The following is an 18,685-nucleotide window of genomic DNA, read 5'->3' on the forward strand; positions in this document are numbered from 1 at the left end:
ACCGGACGTTAATGGGTGCTCTTGGCTGGGCACGAGCCGGGAGAGGGCCGGGCTGGGAGTGGCGGGGGTGGGGGGGTGGGGGGGTGGGGGGAGGGATATCCGCGACCGACCTTGCTGAGCATTGCTACGGCAGGATGATGACGAAGAGAAGGATTTGGGGACAGCGTTGCTGTTTTTAAAGTCTCTACAATGTACCTCCTTATTGTCTGCCACTGGAGGGGATCATTCCTAGCCTCCCCTGCCACGGAACCGAGGTCCAGACACATCAGGGACCCTGAAGGCCAGACAGTGGCAGACAGTAGACAGGGATCGGGTCTGTCTAGCGCCAAAGCCTGGCCTTCTAGCCCTGCAGTCCTGCCTTGAACCTTGCGACTCCAACCAGCATTGACCCCTGCAGGCCCCGGGCCCCGGGACGTCTGGCAAAGTCTGGGGACATTTTTACCATCACCCCTGGAGAGGGCCCTTTCTACTGGCGTCTAGTGGGGGCAGAGGCCACGGATGCTGCGTCTACAGCTCAAGGCTGGCTCGGTCCCCCGCAGAACCACTGGTCCCCACGCGGCAGTGGCCGGGCCGTCGGGCAGTGCCCCGGGGTGCTCCTGGGAGGCCGAAGGAAGTTTACTTTTTATGACTGGCAACACCGTCCAGATGGAGAATTTCCAGGTCTTGGTGCAATGTTTCCTGCACACAGTAGGTGGTCTCCTGGGTGACGAGAAGGTGACGGTGCACAGGTGCATCTGCCGTCAGGTGGACGGCTCAGGCTCGGCTGGTCTGTCCCCACATCGGTACTCGGCCAGCGTCCCCTGAGTGTCAGTGCTGGGTGCTGAGGACAGAGTGACCCACGGGCTCGGGCTCTGCCCCCAAGCTGGTCGCTGTTGGCTGTGTGTGCTGGGTGGGGGCCAGCCGTGACAGCCCAGGGTGCGAGCTGCTGGGGACACAGGGTGGGTGGGGCGGGGGAGGGGCCGGGGAGAACCCCGGAGCTGTGCGGCCAGCGCTCCCTCCAGGCGGGGGGGGGGGGGGGGTAGTATGTGTGCAAGAGAAGAGTGGTGACAGTCACCGCCAGAGGAGTTCGGGGGACAGGGCGGGGGGGGGGCGGTGTCTGTAGGGCCGGCTCCTTACAGGGGGTCTCCTGAGCCCTGTTGAGGCATTTGGGTTTTATCCTGAAGGCAACAGAAGGCTTTTAAATGGGGGATGCCCTGAACAGATTCGCAGATTGGGAGAGGGAGCCACAGTGTGCGGGGCCGGACGTGGGAAGGTCAGAAGGGTGCAGGCGGGCGGTGGCACGGTGAGGGGCAGGGCCAGCAGGTGTGGCTGACTCGGGGGAAGGGCCGGGAGGGGGGGGAGAGGGCGGTCTGGGTGGGCACCCCAAATGCCAGCCTAGGGAGGCGGGCCAGGTCATCCCTGTCCCCGGAGGTGATGGGGCCGAGGCCCCAAGTCCTACAGCTGGTGAGCGGCCGGCCTCCAGCTCACACCAGAACCAGGCCTGTCTCACCGCAAAGCCGAGGTCCCGGGGGCTACGCAGCTAACGGCACCGACGGACGGTTCGCCCAGGGTTAGACTCCACTCGGAAGCTCGAGGCCTTTGTGACGAGAGGTGCTGATGAGAAAGCCCAGTAATAAAAACAAGCCTGAATACCCTGCACCAGTGGTTCTCCGCACGGGCTGGTTGGCAGCTAGTTTCCGGGAGCAGGCGCTCCGGGCAGCCCTTTGGGACGGGAATGAGAAGCCGAAGCAGGAGTTGGGGCGAGCGGGTCCCCTGGAGAACGTGGGGCGGTCCCGACCTCCCGTGCAGGCCGAGAAGAAACACTTCCTCCACGGCAGGGGGCCAGGATCCCCGCCGCATCTGCTGTTGTGAGAGTGACCGGCACGTTACTAAACAGGTGCCGATCTTCCTGGACTTGGGACGGGGCTGTGTCCCCGTGAACCCACAGCCAGCGGAAGGTATCTAGGCGGAGAAAGCATTCAGCACCTGCCGTGGCGCCTGGAGCTCACCAGCCGGCCCCGCAGTCGGGCACCAGCCTCTCTGACCTAAAGTGTTGAATGTCTTGTGCAATTCGTGGAGTGCGGTCCCGAGAGTGACAACCAGGAGGCCCGTGGTGTCGTAGAACGGTTGTTCTGAGCTGAGGCCGCTGTCGCCAGGGTCACAGAGGAGGCCGGCCGCTCACGCGGAGCCCGGGGAATTCTAAATACGGATCCTACTTCGTGTGGCCACGTTGGCACCTTGGAGGGTCGAAAAACCATTAGGTCAAACCGTGGGAAGCCGGGGACCTCTGTATTCTGTCCTTGTCCTCATCGTCCTCCTCCTCCCCCCTCTTCCTCCACGCCCCCTCTCTTACTCTGTCCTGCACAGGTGCGAGGGCTTGCCCAGGACCCACCTGGGAGGCAGGGGCATGAGGTCCTGGGTCCCCTCGGGTCCTGGGCTGGTGGGGCGGCCCGAGGGCAGGCCCTCTGACTACGGCAGCCTGCTCCGGCCGTGCCCGCGGCCACCGGCAGGGGGGGTGGGGGCTGGTGGGGGAAGGGGGCACCAGGTGCCGAGGCCTCAGGGCTGCTCCTTCAGTTCGTCAGGTGTGCCTACGTCATCATCCTCATGGCCGTGTACTGGTGCACGGAGGTCATCCCCCTGGCCGTCACCTCCCTCATGCCGGCCTTGCTCTTCCCGCTCTTGAAGATTCTGGACTCCAAGCAGGTGAGCGCCCCCGGGGGCCCCCGGCGGCATCCTGCGTCTGCCCCGTGGCGCACTCCCCGAGCCCCTGTCGGAGCTGCCCGGCCCGTCCCCGCTCGGGCGGCCCGGCCTGCTGGCCAGTCTCGGGGCCGGGGTGGCCCTAATGGGCCCCGTGCTGTCCTCCAGGTGTGTATCCAGTACATGAAGGACACCAACATGCTGTTCTTGGGCGGCCTCATCATGGCCGTGGCCGTGGAGCGCTGGAATCTGCACAAGAGGATAGCCCTGCGCACGCTCCTGTGGGTGGGGGCCAAGCCAGCACAGTGAGTGCCCTCTCTCTCTCGGCACAGGGCTCTGCACGGCCGGGCCGGGGCGGGACGCGCCACACCAGATGCCCCTCGGGCGAGGGCCGGCCGCCAGGGCTTGGCAGGCAGTGGACCCCTGGGTGGGGCGTGTGAGCAGCGGGGAGTAAAGGTCCTCTGAATGCAGAAGAGACTGGGCAGGGAAGGCCCCTGTGTGTTCAGAGGACCTGGGGGAGGGGTTGCAGGTCCCGCAGGGAACCGAGCAGGTGGAGGCTGGATCAAGCCCTGCCTGATACCCGTAGGGGTTCTGTGGGGAAAGCAGGAAATGGGCAGGTCAACAGCCCAGTTCAAGGGGAAACAGAAAGGCCGCCCCTCCGAAGCTGGCACATGCACCACCCCACCCCCCGCCGCAGAGAAGCCACTATGTCATTTTCCCCCACCTCACTCAGTACCTCACTTTCTCATGGCTGCAAGGTCCCCCCTGCCCGCCACGGGCCTCTTCCCGCCACCCCATGGAGGTGACGAGAGCAGGACCCCCTGGGTGCGGTGAGAGCACCTGCAGACCCCGGGCGGGCGGAGCACTTGACCCTGACCGCAGCACCTGCCACCTTGCCCTCAGGCTAAAGGCTGCTGACGGCCACATGGGGGTCGGACCGCCTGAGCCTCTAACTGGGGACTCAGGCCACACCTTTCTCTTGAGGCTCCCTCAGTGAAGGCAGGCCTGTGTCCCTGTGTCTCCAGCCGGGCCTCTGGAGGCAGCGGCTGGTGAATTCCCGGTACATCCCTCCTGGGGAGTCCATGTGTCGGGGTCGTGCTGGGCACTCCCAGACCCCGGCTCCCGATCTGTCACGCTCCATGGAGCTTCTGCAGGGAGCTTCTATGGGGTCGAATGCAGAGCCCCTGCGTAGTTTAGAGAGCCGAATTCTAGAATTCTCAGAATCCTCACTCTCGGGATCCTTGGAGGGTGTGGCTTCTCCACAAGCAGGTGGACCTCGTTCTGGAGCGAGCCGCACAGATTTGCCTTCCAGACCCGGGACGGCCACACACTGGTCTCCGCTCCTCCTGGGAGCTCGGCCTCCGGCTGTCCACAGCACTGCCCATCCTGGGGGGGGCTTTTCGCTGAGCTTCCATGGGGCCTTGACTCATGCAGACGTGGCTTCTTCCTGGCCTCTGCTCTTCTGGGTCCATGGGGCCCACCTGCGTGGACACCTGTTGAACCTCCCTGGATCCTTCCTCAGGCCGGTCAGTGACCTCGGGGAGGGGTCTGGCCCACAGGAGCACGGAGACCACCAGCAGCGGAGTCCCATTCAGCCCCCGCCCCCCCCCCCCCCCCAGCCTTCCAGTCCCGGCCCTGGAGCCTCGGGGAAGAATCAGACCCTCCCTGCTCACAGCCGAAGGGGGAGCAGATGTGGGAACGTTCCTCCAGATCCAGCCAGAGATGAATGTCCCAGGGAGGCTGGGGGGTGGGGGAGGGGATGTCCTCGGCCCTGGTGGCGGGAGCTGGAGCTGGGAGAGGCCTCGGAGAAGGCTGCCGTCCGACAGGTCCTCCACGAGGAGCCAGTCTAGACGCTGGGGAAGGTGGGGTGTTACCAGTAAAGGGACATGTTTCCAGAACAGTCTGTGGTCCTGGTCCACTGCCGAGTGGAGGGGGCAGAGGGCGTGGATGGAGCAGGGGGCAGTCTCCCACCCCTGAGGGCTGGCCGCCCAGCCTGGTCACTCTGGGGCCGGCTCTCCCCACTGGGCCGGCTGCAGCTGGATGTTGGTGCTCACTTGCTGGATGGGAGCCCCTTACAGCCCTGACTGGGTCTGAGGCTCTCGGTGACCCCGCAGCCGGCACGGGGGTGTCAGAATGTTTGTGGGGAGGGTTGTGGGGGGAGGCACTATAGCTGTGACCCCCTCCGACACCATCCGGTCTCGCACCGGCTTCCACGCCTCGGCCCCGGCCCCTGCCACCCCTGCAGGGCCGTCCCGTCCCCCACTGGCTCCCGAGGGGGGCGCCGGGGGAACCTGTGGCCTCCCTCCCCGCCCCGCCTCTGCAGGCTGATGCTGGGAACCTCCCTCCCCGCCCCCCGCCCCCCCAACAGGCTGATGCTGGGCTTCATGGGCGTCACGGCCTTTCTCTCCATGTGGATCAGCAACACGGCCACCACGGCCATGATGGTGCCCATCGTGGAGGCCATGTTACAGCAGATAGAGACCGCCGGCTCCGCCGAGGCCGGCCTGGGGGCCCTGGAGCTGGCAGACAAGGGCAGGGCCGGCCAGCTTCCAGGTGAGCCCCCGGCCCGAGTGCCCCTCACCCCTGCCCGCACCTGCCCCTGCCCGGGGGGCCTCTGCTCCCACAGGCATCGGGGGGGGGGCGTGGGGAGGCCCCGGGGCTGGCCAGAGAGCGCCCGTCTTATTCATTCTCTGCCGCGTTCACTGCACGTCCCTGGGGTGGGGGGGCGATGGCCTTGTCGCCGGGCCCCGGACCGGGTTCCAGCTCCAGAGGTGCACAGACACGCTCCCCAGGGACGGCAGAGCCCGGCAGGCCGGGTAGGGAGGCCCCCGGCGAGGCTCATCTGACCCAGGGATGCCTCGGCCGGACGCCGAGGGAGCGCTGGAGAGGGACGGGCCTTGCGGGGGGAGAGGGCCCTGAGGTGGATTCGGAGGGCTGTCCCTGTCCCCCAGCGGAGGGAACAGCCTGAGCAGGGACAGGGCACCAGGAGAGAAGGGCGTGTGTGAAGCCGCTGGATTTGTGTGGAGCTGAGCCCCTGGAGGGAGGTGGAGGCAGGCCGCAGGGGCCCGGGGCAAGGTCAGGCTCTGGAGCTCAGCCCGCGGCGTGCCCCCCACAGGGAGCCAAGTGACCTTCGAAGGGCCCCCCGAGGGGCTGCGGGCCGACCGCGACCGGAGGAGCGTGCGCAAGGCCATGACCCTGTGCGTGTGCTACGCGGCCAGCATCGGAGGGACCGCCACACTGACAGGGACGGGGCCCAACGTGGTGCTCCTGGGCCAGATGCACGAGTGAGTCACGGGCCTGCCTTCTGGGGACGTAAGGAGGGCCCGGGGCCGGGGGGGCCCCCAGCTCTCCTTCCTGCTCAGCTGGGGCCGGGGCCGGGGCCGGACAGCCCTGCACCTGCCCGAGACCCCCACAGGGTGGGAGCTGGTGTGCACAGACCCGGCTGGCTTCTGCTCTGGGGCGAGTCCTGCCCTCCTCCCCGGGCTCTCGCTCCAACGGGAATGTGCCCTGAATACGGAGCTGAAGTCGAGGGAAACGACAGTGTGGCGCGAGAGGCCGGGTCCCCGTCAAACTTGCAGAAAACAGACACAGAAGCCCCCTCGCAGCGGGCTCGATACGTTAACAACCCCGGCTGTTAACGGTGGTGCCCTATGGGAGGGTCAGAGGTCAGGTTACTTGTTGCCTCTAAGCGCCCTTGAAGGGGCTGCAGAAAAACCACAGGGCTGGTGGGCACGTTCCCGCCCTGGCCACAAAGGGACACAGGCCTTGAGGAATCTCATCCTGGGCCCGGCTGGTGCGGGTGGGGCTGGGATCACCGAGTGAGGGGCCCTGACGGGCAGCTACCTGCTGGACCAGGCCAGCAGGCAGGACAGCCGGGAGGCGGGAAGGAGCCCAGCCTGCAGACACTTGAGGCCCAACACGCAGACTGTTTTGATCTTCGAGGACCTTCTGTAATGATGGCCTTACCGTTCTCCCCGGAGTTCCTCTCGGAAAGGCAGCTGAGTGGGGAAGGCTGTGTCTAAGGGAGCCGGTGCCTGGGGGCAGAGGGCCGGCCGCCGCGGAAGTGACCCTCCGCCAGCCCCAGGAGGATCGGGAGGGTGGCTTTCCCAGGGCCCCCCCGCCCCCCCACCTCATCCATGGAGCCCGGAAGCTGTTGGCCGGCTCCTGTGTGTAGGCGAGGCCCTGACTTTTGCGAGGTCCCCAGGGGGGCCCGGATGCTCAGGCAGGGCGGTCAGCCACCCCCCGGTCTTGTTCTGTGCGTGGCGAGGCCCGGTCTCAGCGTCCACCCTGGGGCCACCGTGCACAGCTCAGTGTCTCTCCCTTCAGGTTGTTTCCGGACAGCAAAGACCTGGTGAACTTCGCCTCCTGGTTTGGCTTTGCCTTTCCCAACATGCTGGTGATGCTGTTGCTGGCCTGGCTGTGGCTCCAGTGCGTCTATATGAGGTTCAGGTGAGCGGGTCCGGTGCGTCCGTACGAGGCTCAGGCGAGCCCGTCTGGCCGGGGGTTAGGGCTTCAACACGCGAACGTGGGGGACACAGCTGAGTCCATAAGAGCCCCTCTTGGGGAGGCCGAGGGTTACTGCCCTTGACTGCCACGAGGCCCGGTACAGCCAGGCGTCAGGGGCGCCAGCCTGAGCTGGGGGGCTGCCCGAGGCCCCGAGGCCCGCCGAGCTCCTGGCAGAGAGAGCAGGGGGCGCTGGGCTGGCCCCGAGGCCACAGGGGCACTGCCAGCGTCAGGGGATGTCATGTCAGGAACCCCAGCTGTGGCCCCCCAGCCTGGCGAGGCTTCTGCTGCCCTTCTGAGGAGGGCATCCGCCTGTGTCTGCGTTCTGGGCTGCCGCGCCCACACTGCCAGCCCGCGGCTCCAGCCCCGTGGTCCTTGCTAACCCAACGCGGAGCCTGGTGGGTGGGCAGCTCCCCGGAGCCTCGCCGGGACAGCTTTTCACACTCAGCCCCGATGGCGGGAGCAGCAGGCCGTGCCTGGAGCCTTTCGGGCCCCGGGGGCCCCTGCCCCAGGCTTCCTAGATGCCCTCACCGGATCAGGGGTAGCACCTGCCTCTTGCGGTGCCCTCATCCGGGTCCCGCATCTGGATGGTCGTGGGGATCAACCTCAGGTCGTGGGGCACGACCTCAGGGAGGCTGCCTCCAGCCTCCTCTAGGAAGCTCGTCCGGGAAGCCGCCTTCCGAGTTCACGAGTTCACGTCCAGCCCTGGGGTCCACAGGCCCCCAGCACTAACGGGACATCACAGCCGGCTTGTACCTGGCTTTCCTGAGCAGGCTATCCCCGGGGCCAGGGATGGGGGTTCCTGTGCGCACCTTCCCCGGCGACGCCCTTGGGGGCCCGAGGGCCTCCCTGCCCCGGCTCTGCAGCACCAGGTCAGGGGCTCCGTGGCGGCCATTCTGCAGGACCCCGCACCCCCCCCCAGCCCGGGGCTCCCGCGGGCAGCCCGACCCGCCCGCCGGCATCGGGTGCCAGCCCGGCAGCCGCCAGATTAACCCCGAGCCGGGAGCGAGCCGCTTCATGTCAGGGAGGGGGCGTCCGGGAGGCGTGGCGGCAATGGCTGGGGGCCAGCATGGACACCCACCTGCCGGAGGGAGTCCCATCTGCAGCCGCCGTGGAGTCGGTGCCGGACGTGTGGCACCGGACACGGCCGGGCAGCTGAGAGCACCGAGTGGCCCCTTATCCCGGGAGCCGGTGTCACGAGGACGGCTCACAGAGTGGCCCTTGGTGCCGATTCCGTGCACCGCTGCCCTCCCGGGAAGTGTGCTCCAGGGGTCAGGAGGCGCTCCCGCCAGGGAGGGCTCTCTGGGGACAGTCCTGTTGGCCTCGCCCAGTGCCTTCAGGCTGACAGGGGCTGGAATGCCCGGAGGATCCCGTGGGCCCGCGTCCGGGGCCCTGTGGCCCTGGCCGGCCCTTCCCACGGCTGAGGTACCCTTACAGCTGCCCAGGGATCCCTCCTCCTCCTTGTCCCTCATGCCAGCACCTCCGGGGGAGGTCCTGCAGGGCGCACTGTGGTGGCCGTGGCCGCGGGCTCCCGGGGAGCCCCCTCCGGCTCTGGGGGCGCCCTGCGCCCTGCGGGGGAGGGCCGGCAGGTGAGGGCCGTCGTGGGCGACAGCCAGCGCCGTCTGACCGGCCGGCCGGCCTTGCCGCCTTCTGTCTCTGCACCTCCAGTTTTAAGGCGTCCTGGGGCTGCGGGCTGGAGAGCAGGCACCGCGAGAAGGCCGTGTATGAGCTGCTGTGGCGGGAGTACAGGAAGCTGGGGCCGTTCTCCTTCGCCGAGGCCAACGTCCTGCTCTGCTTCCTCCTGCTGGTCGGCCTGTGGTTCTCGCGGGACCCCGGCTTCATGCCCGGCTGGGTGTCGCTGGCCTGGGAGGAGGGCGAGACAAAGTAAGTTACAGGTTCCCCGGCCCCGCGCGTGACTTCTGCAGCGCTGCCTTGGTTCACGGCTGGTTCTCTCCTCCCCAGTCCTCGCGACAGGCCCTCAGACAGTTCCTGCTGGCCAGGCGGGGTGGCCGGGATGTGACAGAGAGAGATCTGCCGAGCCCGGAGCTCTAGCTTCCAAACTTCTGTTCTGCCGTCCTTTCTCCCTCTGAAAGCAGACGGACTCCGGGGTCCAGGGCCTCTTTGGCCCGGAGGGCGTGTGCTGCCTCCCTCCAGGTTGAGCTGTTCTGTGGCCAGAGGGAAGCAAGGTTGAGAAACACCCGTGTCCTGGACAAGGCAGGCGATGCGGGCGCGTGCACAGCTGCCTGTGGCCACCTGTGGTATTTGAAGGCTATTGAGTTATCACCAAAGCCCTCGTGGGCACCCTGGTGAACCCAGGATTCCAGAGAGTCTGATGAGTAGAGGTCATGAGGCTCGTCCACGGAGCAGCACAGACCGAGAGGGAAGCCAGTGGCTGAGGGTCACCCAGCTGGGGGCAGAGCTGGGCAGAGACGTGGACATCCTGGTTTCCAGCCAGGGTTCCGTCTACACGGCCCTTAGGGCTCCAGTCCTCACGCTCGGCCGAGCCTGTAGACGCAGAGCAGGCTCGCCGAGTGGTGATGGTCCCAAAACTGAGCTGGGCACGTCCGTGTGCTCTCTCTGCTAGGTACGCGTCTGACGCCACCGTGGCCACCTTCGTGGCCACCTTGCTGTTCGTAGTGCCTTCGCAGAGGCCCCAGTTCAACTTCCGTGGCCAGACAGAGGAGGGTAAGGCCCCCGGGAGCGTTCGTCAGGCCTTCCCTGGGGACTGTTTTCTGCAAATTCTTCTCTTGTGCCCTCCAGACGTTTGAAACCTTGGCAATATTATGAGAGAACAGACAGACGTTTCCAACTTCCCGCAAGGCCATCCGTGCTTTTTTCGGTTTCTCTCCTCTGGTCTTTGCTGGGATGCGTGTGTTACACGGGCCGCTCAGATTCTGTTTCTCGGTTGTTTGGGTTTTCGTGTCTTTACGGTGTGATCACTTCCTGTTAACGCCACAGGCTTCGTGTCCATTTTCTCTCGTTATGGCATCGTAGCGCATGGAGGGGCGGAGCTGTTCTCTCTTGTGGAACGTTCTGGCCGTTTGGAATTTTCCGTTGCTATCAATTAGTGTTTTCAGGTGCATAGGTGTTTCTTCTTTTTGTAAAATTTTTTTAATGTTTTTATTTATTTTTGAGACAGAGAGAGACAGAGCGTGAGTGGGGGAGGGGCAGAGAGAGGGAGGCACAGAATCGAAGCAGGCTCCAGGCTCCGGGCTGTCAGCACAGAGCCCGACGTGGGGCTTGAACCACAAACTGTGAGATCATGACCTGAGCCGGAGTCGGACGCTTAACCGACTGAGCCACCCAGGCGCCCCTAGGTGTTTCTTCTTTAGGATAAATTTCCAGGAGTCGTGTTATTGTAAGGGTATATATGCCAAATGGCTTTTCAAAAAGATTGGGCCAATGCGTATGCTCCCCAGGAGTGGGTGACCGTGTTACCCAGCATTTTTCACCAGCCCTGGGTGTGGCGTTCATTGTGAGTTTCAGCTGAGGTGAAACCTCGCTCTGGGAGGGCGTCCCTGGTCCACACAGGCTTTGATTCCCCTGGGATCGATCTCTTTTGCTTCCCGCTGCTGCTCTGGCTTGTGTATGTGTGTCTTTTGTTGTTTCTTCCCAGAAAGGAAAACTCCATTTTATCCCCCTGCGCTGCTGACCTGGAAGGTGACCCAGGAGAAAGTGCCCTGGGGCATCGTGCTGCTGCTGGGGGGCGGCTTCGCACTGGCCAAAGGATGTGAGGTAACGCCCCCGGCTGCCGGCTGCCAGGGCCCCTCTTGCACAAGACGGCGTCAGAGACCTGAGGTGTCCCTCTGCCCACACCCCTGCTCTGTGCTCTGTGGCTCTGTGTCTGCTCCGCAGAACTGCACGCGTCTTGAGGACACGGGACTCTGTCTCGTCACCGAGAGGCCCTGCAACACAGGCAGTGCCTGGAAGAGAGAAAGTGCTCTTTGAAAAATTGCAGAAACGAGTGAATAAGTGACCAAGAGAATAAGTTAACCAAGAGAGGCAGGGGACGCTGTGAGGGCTGCCCCGGGGGTTGGCGATAATGATCTCTGCTTTGATTTGTTCTGGGAGGTCTTTCTTTCGAGTCCCTGTGACCACTTCCACCACTACACCTGGTTCTTTCACTTGATGAGTCCTTGTTGATACAGTTGACATTTAAGCATTTTTCTCTAGATAGGTATGTAGCAGCACAGAAGGAGAGGACGGGCGTTTAGGAGAAAACACACGCAAATGAAACTTTCTTACTTCTATTCCTCCCCAGTAGGGAAGAAGTAAGGTTGAGGGAGAGATGAGCCAGCTTGGTGCTGATATCCATCCAACTGTCCGTCCATCCATCCACCCGTCCGTCCATCCATCTGTCCATTTTTCCTTCCTTCCTTCTTTCCTTCCTTCCTTCCTTCCTTCCTTCCTTCCTTCCTTCCTTCCTTCCTTCCTTCCTTCCTTCCTTCTTTCCTTCCATCCCTCCAACTGGCTGTCTGTCCATCCATCCATCTATCCATCCATTCATCCATCTGTCCATCTGCCATCCATCTGTCCATCCATCCATCCTTCTTTCTGTCCATCTGTCCATCCACCCATCATCATCCACCCATCCATCCATTCATCCATCCACCCATCTATTTTTCCTTCCATCCATCCATCTGTCTGTCCATCCATCCATCTATCCATCCATTTATCCATCTGTCCATCTGTCCATTCATCCATCCATCCATCCACCCTTCTATCCGTCCATCTGTCCATTCATCCACCCATCCATCCATCCATCCATCCATCCATCCAGGAATAGAATGTCATGGACAAATTTGGTCTATCTTATTTCTGCTGTTCCCTCAGCATCTAGAATAGAGCCCAGTGCATAGCAAGGACATAAATATCTTTTGGATGAACAAGTGCATCCATCTGGTCACCTCATCCATCCATCTGTTATCTCCCATTCATTCATTCATTCATTCATCAAACATTCCCTTTATGTCCCTGTTAAATCAGCCTGAGCATTACAGAGGAGACTGATATATGTCAAGATTGACATATGTCCAGATGCGAGGGGGACGCATCTGGAAAAGCATGTCAGGGAGAAGTGACACTTGAGTGAAGGGGGCAGTGTGCCGTTTCTAGTGCAGGAGCAGCAGAAGAGGAGGCTGGTGCAGCCACTCCGCCGAGGGTTACAACAGAGAGAGTGGACTTACTGTGAAGACCGTGGGTGACCACTGAAGGGTGGTGGCCGCGGCGAATCAGTCAGATCTGCACTTGGCAAACGCCCTGAGGTCGAGTAGACCTAGCAGGGAGGCGTTGAGGGAGATCCAGCAGGCGCCCCACACAGTCGGTCGTCCAACCCAGTCTCAGAGCGGGAGGCCCCGTGAGCTATTCTCTCCTGAGTCTCGCTCCTGCTCTAAATCCCCAGCGTCTGCCTCGGATCCCTCTCCTGAGCGTGGAGAGCTATGGGGGGCTGAGAGGAGATGGTGATGAGGAGCTCTGGGTGACTGGGTGGCTGAGTGGGCATAAGGAAGAAGGGGACAGGGACCCCGGGGCGGTGTCCAGCTTCCCAGGGTGGGCGGCAGGTGTCTGGGAGCCCCGGGGAGCAGACTCTGGGCCAGAGAGAGTGAATTCAGGTAGAGGCATGTTGAGTGTCACTGGGCCAAAATTCAGTTATAGACCAGCTGGGCTGGAAACGGATTTAGGAGACAGCAGGGCGAGGGTGGGGATTGAAGGTGTGGCCTCGTGGAGCCCACCCGTGGCTCTTATGCAGAGAGAGAGTCAGACTTGCAGGAGGGGCTGAGCTCCCCCGGCCCGCAGCCTTCGGTGACTGCCCCCCCCCCCCCCCCCCCGCTCCGCTCTCAAGGCCTCGGGGCTGTCGGAATGGATGGGGGAGCAGATGGAACCCTTGCACTCTGTGCCCCCGGCGGCCATCACCTTGATCCTGTCCCTGCTTGTTGCCGTGTTCACCGAGTGTACGAGCAATGTGGCCACCACGACCCTATTCCTGCCCATCTTCGCCTCCATGGTGAGTGACCCACCAGGAAGGGGACCCTTAGCCGTCATGGCACAAGAAGCCGTCAAGCTGGGACCGTGTCCTGGGCCCCTGAAGGGACGGAGCCCAAACACGCTTTGCGGGCCTGGGCCTCTGAGCCTCTGATGACCCTCGGTCTCTGTCCTCGGGTCCTCCGCGGTCACCAAAGTGCACAGCAAGAACCAGGCCCTCAAAATCCATTTATAAATGTGGCTGGTTATTTCTCAAGCTGAGGAGACAGGATTTGCGGGCCAGTGTCATGGGGGTGATGGAGGGTCTGGAGCATGTAGCCCGGGGTGTGCACGAGGGCGGCCGGGCGGGGCCGCCAGGAAGAGACCCTGGGGGACTGGGTCTTGGGGAGGCGGGAGGGAGAGGACGGTCAGGGCGAGGGCGGGGGCGGGGCGCGGTGCCAGGCTAGAGGTCTGTGCTGTGGGCAAGCACGTGCCGGCCGGAACTCAGGAGGAGGCAGGGCACGGAGAGGCTGTGATCTCTTCCGCTTCCTTCCAACGCCCATCGCGCGGCGGTCCCGACCTCAGGGTGGTGCAGCAGGAGGCTGGGCTGGCGGTCGGAGGACCTGGGTCCAAGCTGTGGTTAGGGCCAAGTAAGAGGGGGGCCGTGGAAATCTTCTGTGGGCGACAGCCCGAGCCTGGGAGAGACCGTGGTTGTCACCCTGGAGTCAGGAGTCTGAGCCAAGAGCTCAGGATTCAAGTCAGTAGATTTCCACTCTGTGCCCCCGCGTCCGCGTGTATGGAAGTAAAACCCAGTGGTTTTGTCCTTCCGTTCCGGGCAGGGATGAAAGTGTTGGAACTCGGTTCCCCTAAGCAGGCTGCTGGGCCAGCGCTGGTGAGCGCCGCCTGCCCCCAGGAAAGGCCTCCAGCCCAGAGCCAGACAAATGGAGGTCTTCACCTGGGGGTGTGGTCAGGCCCTTGGAAAACAGGCTTTCCTAGAAGCAGAAGCCCACGGTACCTCTGAGGCCCCCGGAGCCCCCTCAGCACCCACCCCAGGAGAGGGGGCAGGCGGCGACCCCCAAGCTGGGTCACAGAGGCACGTGGGGTGCATACACCATGCACATCCAAGGCCAGGACGAAAGGGGGGTCAGGACACAGACGGGGGCCCTGCCTGGGCCTCTCAGCCCTCCCCAGAGGGCGTGTGCCCGGGCGTGGCCTTTCCTGAGACCTGTTTACCCACAGGAACCCTAACCTGAGGTCCGCCCCAGCAATTTCATGTCTGGGAATGTATCTCGGGAAGATCTCCAGAGGTGCTCATTCCAGAACAACCCATCACAGAGTTACTTGTTACAAAAATATTTTCATAACAGCAGAGGATTGGGGAGATTAAATATATTTGTACGGAATGATACTATCAAGCATGGGGGGGGGGCAGATCACAGCTTTGAAGGGTATTTAGAGTTGAAAATGTGATACTTACACGTGGCCAACAAATGTCCAGTAATGCCAGACCCTGACCCCCCAGCTTCCATTTCTGTTATTAATGTCTTTTTAAAAGTTTTTAAAAATGTTTATTGATTTTTGAGAGAGAGCGCGACCGGGGGAGGGGCAGAGAGAGAGAGGGAGACCCAGAATCCGAAGCAGGCTCCAGGCCCCGAGCTGTCAGCATAGCACCTGACACGGGGCTCGAACTCATGAACCGGGAGATCGTGATCTGAGCCAAAGTCAGACGCCCAACCGACTGAGCCCAGGTGCCCCTCTGTTATTCATTTCTTAGGTATCTTTCTGGATGTATCACACACACACACACACACACACACACACACACACACTCTTTTTAAACCAATGGCCTCATTCTGTGGTCCTGTTCTGCACCTGAATTTTGTTTTCCCGTGCTGTCATTCTTCACAGCCCCAAGCTGTCCCCTTGTTTGTAGGTACGTTTTCATTTAAGCAGCCTGCTTCTGCGGCCACCGGCTTAGGGATGAGTCTGTCTCCTGAGTGCTTTGCTGCTATAATGTTGCACATTATAAATCTGCACGAGGGATCATCGCTAGTTTCGATAGACATGAACAAATATTGTGAGCTGTAGCATTAGGCCATTCAGCAAACATTTAACGAACATCCACTCGGTGCGGGGCGCTGTCTGAGGTGGCTGAATTTTAAGCTGTAGGGTAAAAAGCAGTATCGAATTCCGTATGCAAAACGATCCCAGACATGTGTAAGAGCACGTGTGTGCGTAGGTGAGGAGACGCGGGCCCTCTAGGTCCGTGGCAGGACGGACAGCCATGTGCACACGTGGGGCCGCGGGGACGCCGCGAGATTCGGTGCGGCCTGAGCACCCGGCATGGTCTGTGGCTCGTAGCTGGTGCCCAGGAAGTAGGTGCTGAATGGACCGAGGGGACCTTCGGGAAGGCCTCCCCGGGAGGTGGCTGCGGGTTCAGCCTTCAGGGCCCAGCAAGGCTCTTTTCGAGACCCGTGCCGACGGGAAGAGGGGCCGGTGGGACGGAGGCACAGGGTGCATTGGGGGGACGCGTTTCAGAGAGACGGTCCCTGGAGCCTTCGTTGCCTGCGTGTGTGACCCGTGGCGCCGTGTTTCTCCCCAGTCACGTTCCATCGGCCTCAACCCGCTGTACGTCATGCTGCCCTGCACCCTGAGCGCGTCCTTTGCCTTCATGCTGCCCGTGGCCACCCCGCCCAACGCCATCGTGTTTGCTTACGGACACCTCAAGGTTTCCGACATGGTAACGCACGACGCCCGGCTGGCGTCAGGGGTACCGACCGGTGACGGCCACGACCCGTGCGTTTGCATGCATGTGCTCCTTTGGTTCTTTTCTGAGACGTTCTCACGTTCCGGGGACCGCTCTGCCCCCCAGAGCTGGGAGGTGGGGCGTGGAAGCTCTCACCTGGGGAGCCCTCGCTGAGCCCTCGGAAAGGGTGAGGGCGGGGGTCCCGCGTGGCCGTGACGGGCTTCCAAGACCAGTGGGAGCCCGCGAGGACAGTCAGGAGAAGCAGGGAGGGGGCGAGAGAGGCCACCGCCTGGGAGCGGGGGATGTCCTGGACGCAGACGCAGACAGAGGACGACCCCCTCCTTTCTGCTTTGGCTCCGTCACCTGGGATGGGAGGGGGAGGCCAGAAAGGAAGGCCCTCGTGGTCACAGAGCCTCCGCTGGGCCTCAGGCCGCCTCCCCGAGGCTGTTTCCAAATGCTGGCCTGGGTGTGGAGGCTTCCCAGAGGCTCTGAGCACCGAGGACACCTGCCGACCCGCCCTGCTCTGCCTGGGGGGCGGGGTGACCACAGAGCACAGGGCACAGAGCACGGCCCAGGGACGGGAGCCCAACAGACCAGCCGGTCACTGCTGTTCTGACGGCCCGGCCCACCCGGGGGTGCTGACTCTGACTCGTCTTTTTCCAGGTGAAAACAGGACTCATGATGAACATAATTGGAGTCTTCTGTGTATTTCTGGCTGTCAACACGTGGGGACGGGTCATCTTTGACTTGGACCATTTCCCTGACTGGGCTAACCTGACACACGCGGAGACCTAGGGAGAGCCTCGCGACCCGGCACGCCGCCCCCACCCTCCTGAGGACCCAAACCTCCCAGCACACCTCCCGGCACAAGTTTGGGGTTCGCTCCCCAAAGCGATCCAGTGATGCCCACGCCCCCACGGAGACCCAGCCTGGGGGCTCCATGCAGAGCTGGGGGGGAGGGCTCTGCAGGGCGGGAGAGGGGGGCGCCCCCCGGGGGCCTGCTGTCACTCCTGGGACAGGGGTCAGGACACAGGCTCCCGTCCCAGCTCGGCCAGCAGCCAGCCCCAGGCTGGGGTCTGGCGTCATCTAAGGGGGACTCCGATCACAGCTTGGGAAGCGAGAAAACAGCCTCCAGAACCCGTCCCTCTTCCAGCTTCTCCTGGGCTCCTCCACTCCTTCCTGTTCGGCCGCTGGGGTCGGAGCCCCTGGGACCCTCGGGACCGCCACCCCCCGCCCGCCAGCCTCCTCGGCCGCTCTGGAAGCAGAAGCGCGTCAGGATCCTTGACGGCAGTTTTCAGGGCAGGACACCGTTCAGGACTCAGGGCGACGCCCTCGGGGACCAGGCTCCCCCCCGGGAGGGGATCATTCTGGGCCCTGCCCCGCGTGCCTTCCATGGACAGGTGCGCTGGCCCTGGGAGGGGGCTGGCGGGAGAGTGAGCCTTACTGGCCGCCCACCTCCCGTCCCCGGTGCTGCCCCGGGATCTGTCGCCGGGTCCCCGCGGCAGCCGCACGGGCGCGGCCGGCGTTATCCTCACTTGTCTGTCGAGGACACGGGCTCCGAGGGGCCAAGTCATGTGGCCAAAGTTGCGTCCAGGTTGGCGGCAGTTAGGGCTCCATCCGGACCTTCCACCTTGGTGTCCACTGCTCCCCGTCTAGCTGAGAAGGGCCTGGCCCCCAGGGGCCTGTCGGAGACAGTGGGGGCCACGGGTTCGGGGAAGAGAGTCGCACCGGGGCCCCCACCGCTGCCTCCTCAGAGGCGGGCTCAAGACAGCACGGGGCGTCTGTGTCCGAGGGAGCAAAGTGTCCAGTTGGGGAGAGTGTGAGGATGGCCGGCTGCTCCTCCAAGGTGAGGGGACGTGTCTGTGTCCCTGTCTGAGGGCCCCGAGGGGCCCGGGCCCCCCGCCAGCCGGGAGCTGGGACGATGGCCAGGCCAGAGGGGCCGCTGTGGGTGCAGCCGGTGGACACGCCCGGGGGTGGTCGCGAGCGAGGTCACGAAGGCCGTCCAGGGGGCCTGGCTGGGGGCTGGGGGCAGGGGGGGCTCCAGCTGGCTGACAGGAAGCCGGGCGGGGGCTCCCGGAGAGCAGACCCTCGGGCTGGGGACCCTGACCACAGGCTGCTTCTACACAACTTCTCCCGAAGCCGGGTGCACACCGTTATGGCCAGTGCCCGCCAGGACTGCGTTCGGCTGCGAAGGAACCGTCGGGCGTGTGGTGTCCCCGGGACGGGAACTCTGAGGTCGATGGCCCTGGACTCTTGAGCACGCGGAGCTTTCACTGTGACGCTTGCCCCTGCGGCCCCTGGCACTGGAGGCGGGAAGAAGGGGGCGTGAGTCTGCTGCGTCTTTCCCTTTTACCAGGAAAGCCAACGCTTTCTCCGAAGTCCCGAGTCTCCCCTCCAGGGGCTGCCGGCCACAACGTGGCCACAGGCCACCGTTGGGCGGGTCGTGGACCCAGGGCAACCGGAGCGTCGTCAGGACGTCAGGAGGCCAGTCGGGACTCCTCTCCCGGGCCTGGGGAATGGGCCCACGTTTCCTCCACCCACCACAACGTCGGGGTTCTGGCAGGAAAACAGTGGGGGTGCTGTTGGGCCGCTAACGAACAGGGCTACCCTGGCCCCTCCGAGGGCCCTTCCCGAGAGCCACGGGTCCCCTCACCCACCGCCGCCCCCACCCGGTCTTCGCCATTTGCCGAAAGGCCTCTCACGCCTCTGCCCCGTCAACATTTTGCCTCTGAGAGGTTCTGCCCAAGACCCTTGTTCTCTCTTCTTGGCACCTGCCTGCCTGGACGTTTGGGCCCGAGTTTC

At 63.5% G+C, this 18,685-nt stretch overlaps 1 protein-coding gene across 5 annotated transcripts in view; it reads left to right on the forward strand.

Annotated features, from left to right (window-relative positions):
• SLC13A5 (solute carrier family 13 member 5) overlaps window positions 1–16,834 on the forward strand; it is a 39,731-nt gene extending 22,897 nt beyond the window's left edge. For 3 of the 5 annotated variants that reach the window (XM_058703062.1, XM_058703061.1, XM_058703059.1), the window contains exons 2-12: window positions 2,554–2,682; window positions 2,845–2,981; window positions 5,045–5,229; window positions 5,792–5,960; window positions 7,003–7,125; window positions 8,848–9,063; window positions 9,764–9,864; window positions 10,796–10,914; window positions 13,019–13,180; window positions 15,740–15,877; window positions 16,547–16,834. In XM_058703062.1, coding sequence (XP_058559045.1) covers window positions 2,584–2,682; window positions 2,845–2,981; window positions 5,045–5,229; window positions 5,792–5,960; window positions 7,003–7,125; window positions 8,848–9,063; window positions 9,764–9,864; window positions 10,796–10,914; window positions 13,019–13,180; window positions 15,740–15,877; window positions 16,547–16,678 — 1,581 coding nt within the window. In that variant the 5' untranslated portion in view covers window positions 2,554–2,583 and the 3' untranslated portion in view covers window positions 16,679–16,834. Of the gene's footprint in view, window positions 1–1,455; window positions 1,877–2,553; window positions 2,982–5,044; window positions 5,230–5,791; window positions 5,961–7,002; window positions 7,126–8,847; window positions 9,064–9,763; window positions 9,865–10,795; window positions 10,915–13,018; window positions 13,181–15,739; window positions 15,878–16,546 lie in introns of those variants that run through there. The other 2 variants (XM_058703063.1, XM_058703058.1) reach the window with 2 other exon arrangements.
• Window positions 16,835–18,685: the final 1,851 nt, after the last annotated feature.

Source organism: Neofelis nebulosa, chromosome 16 (genome assembly GCF_028018385.1).
Source record: "Neofelis nebulosa isolate mNeoNeb1 chromosome 16, mNeoNeb1.pri, whole genome shotgun sequence".
Taxonomy (NCBI): domain Eukaryota; kingdom Metazoa; phylum Chordata; class Mammalia; order Carnivora; family Felidae; genus Neofelis; species Neofelis nebulosa.